Below are 13410 nucleotides of genomic sequence, written 5' to 3' on the forward strand. Positions count from 1 at the left end.
GAGCAGTTTGTTCCTGATGGATGGACCCTGTGGTATTAACCCATATCTGCAAGATCAGTTTGGCAAGGACTGCGTCCCGTGGGAGGGACCCCACAGCACAGGGGATGAGAGTGACCATGAAGGAGCAGAGGACACAAAGTGCTATGGACTGACCCTAACCCCCATTCCTCCATTCCCCTGTGCCACTCAAGGGGAAGACGTGGAAGAGGGTGGATGGGGGGAAGGCGTTTTTTGGTTTCTTTCCTTTGTTTTTCACTTCTCTAGCTTGTTAATAATAGGCAATAAATCTTACTATCTTCCTACTCTGAGTCTGTCTTGCCCATCACAATAGTTACTGTGCGATCTCCTCATTCTTATCTCAACCCTCAAACTCTTTGCATTGTATTTTCTCACTCTTCCTCTTTGAGGAGGCCGAGTGAGAGAGTGACTGTGGTGAACTCATCTGTCCACCTGAGTAAAACCACCATAGTGTGTTGAGGCCCTGCTTCGAGGATGTAGTCAAGCATCGCTTGTTGGTGGGAGGTAGAGAGTAATTTCTTTCCTCTGCACTTCCATATGGCATTTGCTTGGTTTTATTTTATTTTTTTTCTTTTTTTCTCCCTTTACCCCCTTTCACTTTTCCATTTAGATAATTTTTAAATTAATAATAATTCTACCTTAATAGTTATTTTTTTTTTGATTAAATTATCCTTATCTGAATCCATGAGGTAAGGCTTTCCTTTCCTTCATCACCTCCTTTTTTGAGGAGTGGCAGGGAGAGAACGGTTGTGGTGAAGTTCAGCTGCCTAGCAAGATAAAACCACCACAATACCTTACCCCTGTTTTAAACAACGTCTGCCTGGAAATCATTTTCACACCTATTTTACACATTCTCAGAGACAGATAACAAAATTATCAAAAAAGCAAAGGCAGAATTTCTTTTTAATAGAATTTGAGGTATGCATTAGAATGCATACCTCATGCATTATGCGTTAGAATGGGGTATGCATTAGGAAAAAAAAAAAAGCACAACACATATGTCATCTAAGAAAAATATTGCCTACTTACCTGAATTTTATTGACATGTACTCAAATAAAGAACATTCTGTCCTTATGCTGTACCACAGAGTAATGGTCTCAATTTTTACATAGGCAATATGGGCCAGAGATACCTCATTTCATATTGAAGCTACATCTATGAAGCTACAAAGGTACAGATGTACATATAGACAGACATAAATATATATATAAACACACATATGCACTTACGGACACATATCTATGTATTTATTATTAGTGGCTGTATTTATCAGTGGAAGCTAACTGATACACTGGAAAGAAGTAACCAATATAGAAATTTTCTGTTTCCAGTAATGCTTAAATTATTAAATAGTTTTGCATGAATAATCATATTTGCTTTTTTATACCTAGAAAGCTCCAAGTACGCATTTCATGCATATATACTGACTATAGTATAGTCAGGTAACACATTGTTAAGTAGATATATTACATCTTTTAATAAATACAGCTGTTAAAGGCTCTAAAAGAAAAAAGTAAGTTGGAAGTCAGTTAAATAATCACATTAATATGGATTAGACTCAACCCCAAATTCTACTTTTTATAGAACAAGATTTAACAATGAAAGATAGTTCTCTTTCAGAAATGTCTGACACATTCAGAAATGTGTATTTATTTTCTAGTAACTAAATGTTTGTTAGCATTGTTTGCTAGGAATTGTTTGGTTCTTGAGATGAGAGAGTAGACTAGTGATTCTTATCATTTTTACAAATGCAACTATTCAAAGAGCTTTTTGTTTGTTTGTTTCCCACAGACTATTCCCACATAGTGATTTAGGCTGAAAAGCAATCTCAAGAGGCTGGCAGATTTCTGACACTTGTTAAAGGCCACACAGCCACAGACATAGGGTTATAGGTTTTGATTCTCCAGTCACTATTGCCAGATAATTACTGAATAGTAAAGCAAAACAACACTGCTAGAAACAAATCTTCTGACTAAAGTGATAAAGTAACTCTGGGAATCCATTTAGATGAGCTTTGGAAATACAGCCAAAAGTGGTGAACAAGAAACTATAATCAGATACAGAAGGAAGTTCTTTAGTTTTTCAAACCTGCAACAAATTGCATTAATGCACTGGGTTGTAACACAATTCTTTGTTCTGTGCTATGTGACACAAGGGACTTATTGTATTGTTAAGCAACATGACAGAATGATTAGAAATATGGTACTTGCTGTTAAGCAAGAGAACATGTATAAAGACAATCTAGGACATACATGGTCTTCTACACATAGCCATACAACTACCATAAATATTAACTGATGTAGTAAGAAGATTAAAAAAAAAAAAAAAAAAAAGAGCATACCTTCAAATTTAACAGAAGATTATTGCCAATGTTCAAGAGGTTTTTGCTTATGTAATAGCTTTGTTCTCAGTAACTTACTGAGCTGTTTTTGTTTTGTTTTTCCATCTTGGCTGACTACGGTTAAGCTATGCATCCAGAGTCTCATTATGGGACTTGGGGGAAACAGTTCTGCTATGATTTGGCAAGAGGGAAGTACAATAAATGCTTCTTAGTTCCTTTTTTACACTGAAAGAATGCAATACCTCCTTTTATTTCCAAGTACTCGAATGTATTACACTCACTTAAGACTAGGCTCCTTAGCAAAGATTTAGGGCTCTAGCTATACCTACAAATGACTCTTACAGAAATTGTTCTCTAATTCCTAAAAGGTAATTTATATATTCCATCACATTCCATCAACTACCTTCCAGTATGTATACATTTAGCCTACACATGTGTATATATATATACATACATATATATGTATATACTTTTATACGTGTATAAACCATTGAGATTATTTGTTTGTTCTTTTCCTTCCTTCTCTTAGCAAACTAGGGCTAAGATAATAGCATTATCATTAATTCATACATAAGGTTTTGGAGCACAAGTCCCTAAGTCTAACAGTGAAAGCAAAAAATTGGTTAAAGCACACTGAAATCCACTCCTAGTAAGTATCTAGCATACAACTTCCATTATTCTGAATGGATACTTTGTGTGCACATGGAAGGGAAAACAGGTCTTTATTCAAGTGAGAGTGAAGAGGGGTTTACTTGAGATTTATGATTGGTGATCAAACTCAAGTTTGATGAAATTGGCTAATACTAGAAAAAATTCTAAGCAAGAATGGTTATCTACTAAAACATTATTTCAAGAAATTACATTTAGTTAGTGCATTCTTAACTACTTACAGAATTTAGTAAGGTCTTCAGAGAAGGCCTAATTATCCACTTTCCAAATATAAAGTATCTCATTATGCTGTTTTTTAAAAATAAATCTTGATGTGTGGATGGGAAAAACAACAGAAGACATGAAGAAAGAAGGACAGAAAGCAGCAGAGAAAAAATAAAGAAACCAGACAATTTTTATGAACTGTTTGCACCAATCTGTCATTTTAGATAAAGTTAATACTTATTTTAGGCATACTAGTTGGACTTACTTGTCCAAACTGGTTTACCAAACTGGTTTCCTTCAATATATTAGGTTAGACAAAGGAAGAAACAGAAGATAGATAATAGATTTTAGCAGTCTACTAAATCTTCATTGTGGCTTTCGCCCTACTTTCAATTTCCTAACTCCTCTAATGTTCATAATGTTGAAAAATGCTCTGCTAGGTTTGGAAGTGCAGTCTATCTCCTGCTGCCACCATTGATGTAGTTAGTAGGACATAAAAAAAAATTAAGATATAAGACATTTGCGGATTATTGCCCAAGAGACAAGTTATCTTAAAACATTACGTTTTATAAAGAACTGTTGTAATTAATTGCACACATGGCAAAATACATTCTCATCACATTAAAAATGCTTTTGTTTAAATAGTACTAAGTGAATAATGACAACACTAAAGATGTTCTTGTCTTTTCATGCAATGGAAAATTTTGAAATAATTTCCACATATAAATTAGGTACATAATAAGCAATTAACACACTTCCTTAAAAGAAAAAAAAGTAAAAAGGTAAATAAAACAATAAATGAAAATCAATTTAGGAGTTAATGAACCACAAGATAATTTACACACATATTATTCAGTTGGGAATTTTAGCAAATGGACAACTTATTGTACATGCTTTTTCAGGAACTGTTCAGTTTTGAGGGAAAACCTCAACTGCAATGGTATGCACTGGACAGTATATTTTATAAAATCAGAAAACACTAAATTTAAATATTTAAATAGTTAACAGATCATTTATGCTCTGTAAAGTTGAACTGACATTAAATATGATAATACAAATAGGCCTTCTAAAGCTTATGTTTCAGCCAAATTTAAGAAAATGTCAGAAGTGTGGTAAGTGAAGTTTTAAATGAATTGAATGTGTAGCTAACATCTCAAAACAGATATAGAAAAGTGAAGAGGCCAAGGACAATGAAGTCCAATGGCATCTAGGCCCAGCATTACTGTTAAACAATTATTTGGAACAAAATAAGAGAGCACTGCTGGTAAAGTTTGAAAATTAAATGAGATCTGGTAGAATACAAAGAGGAATGAAGACAAATCAATTTTAATATTTCAGTCATTTGAATAACTTTTTAATGCATGTAACTTTTTAACAGATACAAATTGAACCACGGGAAGTTTCGTCACCATATGAGGAAGAACTTCTTTACAGTTTGGGTGACAGAGCACTGGAACAGGCTGCCCAAAGAGTTTGTCAAGTCTCCTTCTTTGGAGATATTCAAAATCTGCCTGGATGTGATCCTGTGTAACACGTTCTAGGTGATACTGCTTGAGCAGGGGGGTTGGACTAGATCATCTCTGGAGGTCCCTTACAGCCTCAACCATTTTGTGATTCTGTGTAATGTAGCCAAAACTGGATCCCAAAACTTGAATAGGTAGGGTAAAAACAAAAGGACAACATGAGAAGGAGAAGGACAACATGAGAAGGATAACATTTGAAAACAGGCAGTAAGAGTTTTCTTCAAGAGAGTGAACAGTATCCTGTTCACAGTGCCATGTCAAATTTTGGTGCTTACAATTTGAAAAATATGAAAAGGTCTGGAAAGAGCTAAGAGAATGATTACATGTCTGGGAAACAAGCTTTAAAAACTCTCTTAGTTAATCTAACAGAAAGATGAGTTGTGACTTGATCACAGCCTACAAGTATTTATATAGGGAGGAGCTTTCAAACAGCTCTTTAGCTACAAATGGTAGAAAGAGATCCCTGTTTGAAAGCTGAAGTGACACAGACGAGAAATAAGATGCAATTGTTCATTCTAAAAGTAAGTAAGGCAATGGTCTATTTCATAACACAGCTAATGTTCCTTTATTTTATATCTTTGTTTCAAGACTGCCTAGTTTTCTTGCTCACTACAAAAATCAAATGTAAAAATAACTGACTGAATTTAATCCTAGGAACTTACACTAAATAATCATAGTTTTAAAATTGAGTTTAGCTTCATGCAAGGGTACATAACACAAGGGTACGTAAGGATGAAAGACATTATTGAATGGAACATACACTGCATGGATACTACAGCCCTAAAGAACATGTTGACAGAAACAGATAAATTTATGCAGATTTTTCTCCCATGTAATATTACAGGCTTCATCAACTTTACAGACTCAAAAATCTTGAAGTTATAAAAAAAAATATAGATATAAATATATATATCCCATATAACATATATTTATATTTTATATAAGTTACATATATAACTTAAAATTAGAAAAATAGGTAGATTTTAAGAATATGGAAAACAACAATTTCTAAGTTTTAAAATCAATGTGATAAATACAGGAGAGCTCTTTTGTTTTCTTTTATTAAAAAAAAAAAAAAAGTTTTGATTCTAAGATGCACTCTTTTCATGTTTACATGTTTCTGCCTGCACCCTCAATCCTATTAAAAATAAATAATAGTACGGATATTTGTGGTTCTCATGAACTCCCTTGTTGTGGATGTCAAAAGAAAATAGTAGACACTGTAAAAGTTTGCAAAGAAACCAGGAGAGCTTGCAGTAATTAAATTAGTGATGGAAAAAAGAACTATGAAGATAAAATTATTTTCTTTCTCACTGTGCACTTGCAAGAACTCAGTTTTACAGAGTTGTATTTTACTGTAGTGAAACTTAATAACAAATCTCTATCCCTTTACATTTCAACAGTTTTTGACTGCCAGACCCTGCAACCTTCTGGGATGACCTTGTCATGTAAGTTTTCAGTATTACACATATATACGAAGGAACTGTTCTTCCTCTGTGTGTTGTAACTATCAACAATGCTTAAAAAAATCTTGTTCTAGGTTTAGGAAGATTTCTGTAGTCTGCAAATAATTGAAAATGCAACAATACTTAGTAAATCTAAGTCCTGCTTATGCCATTTGCAACTTCTATAGAATGAATCTTACAGTGAAAATGCCTCAAGCACTTTTTCAATTATAGATCATTCAGACTGCAGAGACTACAGATACTGTAGACAAATATGAATAAATGGATGATGTTGTACTGGGTCTGGCTGGAATGGAGTTGGCTTTCCCCACAGCAGCCTATGTACTGTTGTGCTTTGCACTTGTACGTCAAATATGAAAAATATGAAAAGGTCTGGATGATGTTTCACCAACGTTTTGGCTATTGCTGAGCAGCGCTGGAAGAACATCAAGGCTGTTCAAGATTATCTCCAGCCCTGCCTCACCAAATGCCAGTAGGCTGGGCATGGGCAAGAGGTGGAGAGTAGACATAGCCAGGGCAGATGAGCTAGACTGACCAAGGAGATATCCCATGCCATATGACATCATGTTCAGCAACAAAAGCTGTGAGGAGAGAAGGAGAAAGAAGATTTCAACGTCTAAGACATAAACTGCAATATCACGCAGGGATATCATAATGCTGCAAGAAACAAGTCTGAGAAATTCCTAAAGCATGGTGAATATAATTTTCGGTCACATTAACTTACAAAAGCAACTACAAAAGGTGCCCCTACTAGACCTGTTGTTTGAGAAGAAATGTGAGATGTAAAGGGACATGCTACACTGGGTGAACTGGCTGAATGGCAGCACTCAAAGAGCAGTAGTGAATGGGACTACATCTGGCTGGTGGCCAGTCACTAGCAGTATCTCCCAGGGCTCAATTCTAGAGCCTGGTCTGTTCAACACTGTTATCAGAGATCTGGATGCAGGAGTTGAAGGCATCCCTAGCAAGTTTGCTGACAATACTGATGTGGCTCTCTGGAGGGACAAGAGGCTTGTGGAGGGATCTAGATAGATGGGAGCATTGGGCAAACATCAGCAGCATGGAGTTCCGCAAAGGTTCTGCCAGGTTCTGCACCTGGGGCAGTGTGAGTAATGCCAGACACAGACACAGGCACAGGCTGGAACAGGAGTGGCTGGAGGGAGAGCAGCTCAGCAGAAAGGGACCTGGCGGTGCTGTTGACAGCAGGCTCAGCATGAGCCAGCAGTGTGCCCTGCCAGCCAACCATTTGGCAGCAAACTGCATTTTGGGGTGCATTAACCACAGCATAGCCAGCCAGTCTGAAGAGATGATTCGATTGCTCTGTGTAGCATTGGTGCAGTTCTGGGCTCCACAATGTAGAAAGGATGTTGAGACACTTGAAAGGGGAGAGTAACAAAGCTGGCCAAAAGGCTGGAGGCAGGTCCTGTGAGGAGAGGCTGAGGACACTTGGGTTGTCCAGTTTGGAGAAGAGGAGGACAAGAGGCAACCTCATGGCTCAGCAACTCCCTGAGGAGGGGAAGGGCAGAGGGAGGTGCTGGCCTCTGCTCCCTGGAAACCCATGGCAGGACATGTGAGAACTGCTTTGCCACAGGAGTTTCCAACGGGACATTAGGGAAAATGTCATTTCTGTGAGGATAGTAAATCACTGGAACTGGCTTTCTGGAAAAGTGGTTGATGCCCCTTGCCTGCTGGTGTTCATCAGGATAATGCCCTTAATAAGATGTTTTAACTTTTAGTTAGCCCTGAAGTGTTCAGGTAACTGGACTCAATGATTTAAGTCCCTTCCAACTGAACTATGCTAATTTCTGATTATTTTTTTTTCCACAGAGAAAAATAGTTTCTGGTATGTACATGTATATCTCTAAAGTAATAGAGCTAATTTATAACTGTTAATGAGATTATTTTACCAGAAGAGTCCTTAAAATAATTTGTCTTAATTCATACATACTCCTTAGATCAAGCCTCCCTTATACTTTCTAAATACACTATTCAAATGTTACCTGTCTGTCTTCCTTTTATTTTATGACGCCATATTTTAAAGTTGACATTACTTCATCAGAATAATGTAATCCAAAGGAAATCACAGGTATCATTGCAGCCTACCTGGGCAGCAGAGAAACTAAAAGTTGTTAGGAAAAACTGGTTTGGCTTTCAGTTTTCCAAAAGAAATGCAAAAATAATTCTTGAATAGTGCCTAGTTCGTTAAAGGGTTATGATGGTTCTTTGACTGTTTAATAAAAATCTCTATTATGCTCTTTATAGTCAACATTAAATATTAGTTCTGCAGAATAGTGATAGTACCTTATTTCTAACTCTTTTGGTTACAAGAACACTTGCTGTTCTATTGTCATGTTAGACAAAAGGGAGGTGCGGGTAAATTTTAGGCAGTCTGCCAAAGAATGTGTTAGATAATTAAAACCTTACATTTTTTACTTGTAATATTGGTGTTCATCTTTCTAAACAAAATTATTTCTCTCAATAAAGCAGGTCTGCTGTCCATAGCTGTTTTTAAGTTATGACAAAGGAGCCTGTTATGTGTTTGTAAAACAGAATTAAGACTCTGTGAATTAACAAAACACACAAGTGTAGCCACACATGGGGTTAGCTATACCATAAACCTGATGATGTGCAGAGGGAGCCTGGATTAGCAAAACATTCCCACAGTCAGCAAACCGCACTGGTATGATTTATTAGCAGCTAAAGCAGCTCTGAGATGGGAGGCAGTATAGCCCAGAGAATAATACCACTGAAAAAAAAAAAACAAAACAAAAAAACTTCAGAACAGATCTTTAAATCCTGACTCCAGTGCTGACTTACTAACTGACCTCCAACCGATCACTTCCCTGCTCTTTGCTTCAATTTCCTTAACATTAAGCAGAAATCCACCTCAAAAAAAAAAACATAGAAAATGACAGAGAAAAAGTTTAAGGCAATGCAAATCAGAATATCGTTACTAAAAAGTACATCAGATAAGTGTGTCTTAAAGTATGAGTAGACTTTCCAAAAGTCAGAAGCTTTTTTAATATTTAGAAATGCTGCCTGAAATTTAAAAAATGTCTGTGGTCAAACACACTGGTTGCTAAAAACATCTCCAGGCATCTTGACTGCTTTAACTAACACCTCATTTGCATCAATTCAGAACTCTTCTATCTCTTCCCATGAAGGCTGATTAAGGTAAAAATGGAAAAATGAGACGAAAGACTTGTGAAATTCTTTATTTCATAATGCATTGCTGTTGACATACAGCTAAGAAGTTCAGCCTAGACAGATTGAAAATGTGTCTAATGTTCTGCACTTGACCATTAAGCTGAGACAACAGACTGGAAGATCAGATGTGGGAGAACAGCCAACTTTGTCAATGTATGGCATAATAATTTTTACTCTCCTGGCAGTGCCAGAGGTGTTGGCTTGAAGGATTTAATGCTTCTTTAAGTTGCTGTTGAAGATTCAAGTACTGCGACTTATCAGAGTAAGGAGACAGGTAACAGGTCACTCAGCAACCCCATGCTTACAGCAATCAAACAGTATGCAACTGATCAATTGCCTTTCAACAATCACAGCATACACTGAGATTCAAGAACCTCTGCTCCCCTTTAGCACTGTTCATTAACCTGCTGCCATGTTGGGTACTTGTCCATTCCTCATGCCGTAGCAAGCTCGCACTTTCCTACTACTCACACTTTTCCTTCTCCATCTAGACTTTCCCCACCAACTCATCACTGCTATTAAAATCAGTCTGGGTCTTAAACTGATAAATTCCCTTCCAGTCTGCCATCCCAAAGATGTTTGCTGATAAGCTAATGAAAATTTGTTACAGATGCCATTATCTGCTTTTCTTATTTCTTGTATTTTACATAGTAGTTCAAAGGAATGTGAGTGAAGGTCTACCACTTAGCTAATACACAAATGCGTAACAAAAACTCACCCGACTCCTCAAAGAAATAACAATCCATAAAGCAGACAGAACACAATATATAGTGGATGGAGATTAACAAGAAAAGGGTGTGGGCTTTTTTAAAGAAAGGTAAGCAATCAAACAGCAAAAGTGGCAATAAAACAGTTATCACAGAAAACAGCTGGACTTCAGCATCCGCTGCTTGCAGCATGTGACTTGCTGTCCAAAGCAGGGAAATTTAGGTGTGCATTTTTTTTTCTTTTTTGGTTCATAAAATTGAAATTTAGATATTGGGGTACTTAGAACGTAGCTTAATTTTATTAAATGCATATAACTCACAGTGAGATTGCCCTGAATAAATAGCATAGGATTTTAGGATACCATGTAACCAGTTAGCATGGTATAGCACAACAGTATTCTAATGTTTATTTGGAAGGGCCATCTGAAGATCATCCAGTCCAACCTCCACTGCAAAAACGGGACTAAGCCCAACTCTATACCAGTTAGAACATCATTCTCTCCTTCTCTTTGGAAAATTGCTGTAGACTGTACTGATACATCAGACTGATGTAGGCTAATACTGATACATGAAGATGCATCCCCCTGGATTTAGAACCTAAATCCACTGCTTTGGAGGAAACAGGTAAGTTGAAAGCATATTTCTTTCTGAATGTGTGAACTGCCTGGTAGAGTTATAATGAACTGCAGATCTGAGCTCACAGCCCTGTGACTAAAAAGAATGTACTGTGTACACTATATACCTTGAGCACACAGTGAGACATACTGGTTCTATATCCATTATGGGGAAGTACAATACAGTAATATGATTAATGTCATGCTGATCTAGTCCCAGAAGGTCTAAATACGCTTTTGTCTTTTGAATGAAAGTATCTGCATGCCTGTGTGTGCTGTCTCTCTTAAATGAATGCAGGTGGAAAGAAGCATTTGTCCTATAGACAAAGAAATATGAGAATGACCTATCTGTAAATTCAGATATTTACCAACTGGAACTAATGCTTTCTAAATGATCTTTACCACCCCTTTAGTACCTCCTTCTGTTCTAACATTTCAGACTCTAAAAAAAAAATTCAATTAATGTCAATTGTTTAATTCTGGAAAGAAGCCTCAAGATGCATTCTTTGTCATTCAATACCAAAGTCTTGCTGTATTGATCATCTGTCAACTTACTTGATCTATTCTTGATCCATAATATTCTTATTATGCCTCTCCCCATTTTTCAGTGCTTATTCTGTATTTTACCTTGTGATAAGTATAGCTGCATCAACTGAAGACATGTCTTCTCCCCAGCTTGTTGACATCTCTAAGTGTATATCATTCTTCTTGCCAAACTCTTCATGTTGCCATTTACAAAAACTTTCCAGCATTTTTTCTCCATGATGCCCAATATACATATCTGCCTGGAAATAAATATATACATATATATATTGTTAAAACTGTGATTCTGTAAATACAATTAAGGACTTTCTTTAACTGGAATAGCAAAAGTATTATTTTCATGGCACAGTGCACACGTAGAAGAAAGATGGTTTCTGCTTCTGAATTTAAAACCATTCTTTCACATTAAAGTTGCACATGAACACTGAGATGCAGATCTGGTCACCTAATATCTTGTCCCCTTTAACTGATGATTTTTCACTACACAAAGAGAAGAAAAGATTAATGATGTGAAGATGAACATGAAGAAGATTTGCACATGAGACTTCTACACTTGCTGTGAGGACACTGAAGAAAGAAACACTTTCTTACTCACCAGATTTTTTTTTTTTTTAATTTAAAACATGGCTAATGGGTTACTTTTTTCTTATAAACTAACTGAAATATGAATGGATTCCCTTAATACTTTGTAGAAGTGAAAACACATCAAGTTGATATTTTCCTGAAATATGATATAAAACCACACATTCCCAAAAAAATGTCAATCAGCTGTGACATCAGCTAGCTTGTCTTTATCCAGAAAGAAAGAACAGGATTTGGGATGATGTCTGAAAGGTGCAATGAAAGAACAGTGCTATACCATAGCAACTTTCATTTGTCTAGTGATTGGCTGACAAAGAACATCAATTCTCCTATGATTCACCCGGTTAAAGATTTTTTTTTTGCATTGAATTACATGAATTTGAAAAAAGTAGAACATAAATTTTGTAAATATATAGCCAATTTTCATATGATTTTTTTTTAACTGACTTTCAGCTGCAAGCACAGAAAAGTTTCAATATGTACAGCACATAGATTAGGAAACATGATCTTTACTGGGGCTGCCCAGCACTGTAAATAATTACATAAATAAAAATGTAAAAGCAAACTGAGAAAATCTGTCAGTCATTGAAGTGAGTGAATATTGCTAGACTTCACAGAGCAAAAAGTTAAAGTATCATTACCTTCTACAGACTAACACAAAGATAATGCATACTTACCGGAGTTTCATGAAGGAGGACAAGCTTAGTAACCCGAAGATTCACTTGCAATCCAAGGCTCTTGTGCTGGAAAAGGTTAAAAACCTAAGATAAAAAAACAGTAAATAAAACCAGGTGCTTTTATTGCACTGTAGTCTAAAAATATCAGAACTCAAAGAAGTTGTAAAATTCAAATATTTTAGTGTGACTGCTTTAAAATGACTACAAAGCATTAATATATCGTGTGTTGGTCTTTTGAAAGGAAAGTAGAGCGTAGGTGGTGTTTTTTCTGGGAACACAGAAAAGATTTTTCCCCAAAAAGGTCATAGCCACTTTTTAAAGTTTATCCAGTTCTCCAAACACTTAAGCATGAGATTCAACAGGGCTAAGTGCAGCATCCTGCACTTTGGTCACAACAACCCCACGCAATGCTACAGGCTTGGGGCAGAGTGGCTCAAAAGCTGTGCAGAGGAAAAGGATCTGGGGGTGCCTGCACATGAGCCAGCAGCGTGTCCATGTGGCCGAGAAGGCCAACAGCATCCTGGTTTGTATCAGAAATCGTGTAGCCATCCCCCTTTACTCTGCTCTGGTGAGGCTACACCTTGAGTACTGTGTGCAGTTTTGGGCCCCTCACTATAAGAAGGACATTGAGGCCCTAGAACCTGTCCAGAGGGGCTACGAAGCTGGTGAAGGTCCTGGAACACAATTCCTATGAGGAGCAGCTGAGGGAACTGGGGTTGTTTAGTCTGGAGAAGAGGAGGCTCAGGGGAGACCTTATTTCTCTCTACAGCTACCTGAAAGGAAGGTGTGGGGAGCAGGGGGTTGGCCTCTTCTTGCAGATAAATACTGATATGACTAGAGGGAATGGCCTCAAGCTTC

The 13410-nt window shown here is 36.7% G+C and overlaps 1 protein-coding gene across 1 annotated transcript in view; it reads right to left on the minus strand.

The window, feature by feature from the left end:
• The window catches only part of ADAMTS19 (ADAM metallopeptidase with thrombospondin type 1 motif 19), a gene marked incomplete at its 5' end in the record, with an annotated part of 160394 nt that overhangs the window by 106271 nt on the left and 40713 nt on the right, over positions 1 to 13410 (minus strand). Inside the window, 2 exons of the mRNA XM_082784065.1 lie at positions 11378 to 11535; positions 12553 to 12636. Coding sequence (XP_082640191.1) covers positions 11378 to 11535; positions 12553 to 12636 — 242 coding nt within the window. The remainder of the gene's footprint in view (positions 1 to 11377; positions 11536 to 12552; positions 12637 to 13410) is intronic.

The sequence above is a fragment of the Aythya marila genome (genome assembly GCF_965140915.1).
Source record: "Aythya marila genome assembly, chromosome: Z".
NCBI lineage: Eukaryota > Metazoa > Chordata > Aves > Anseriformes > Anatidae > Aythya > Aythya marila.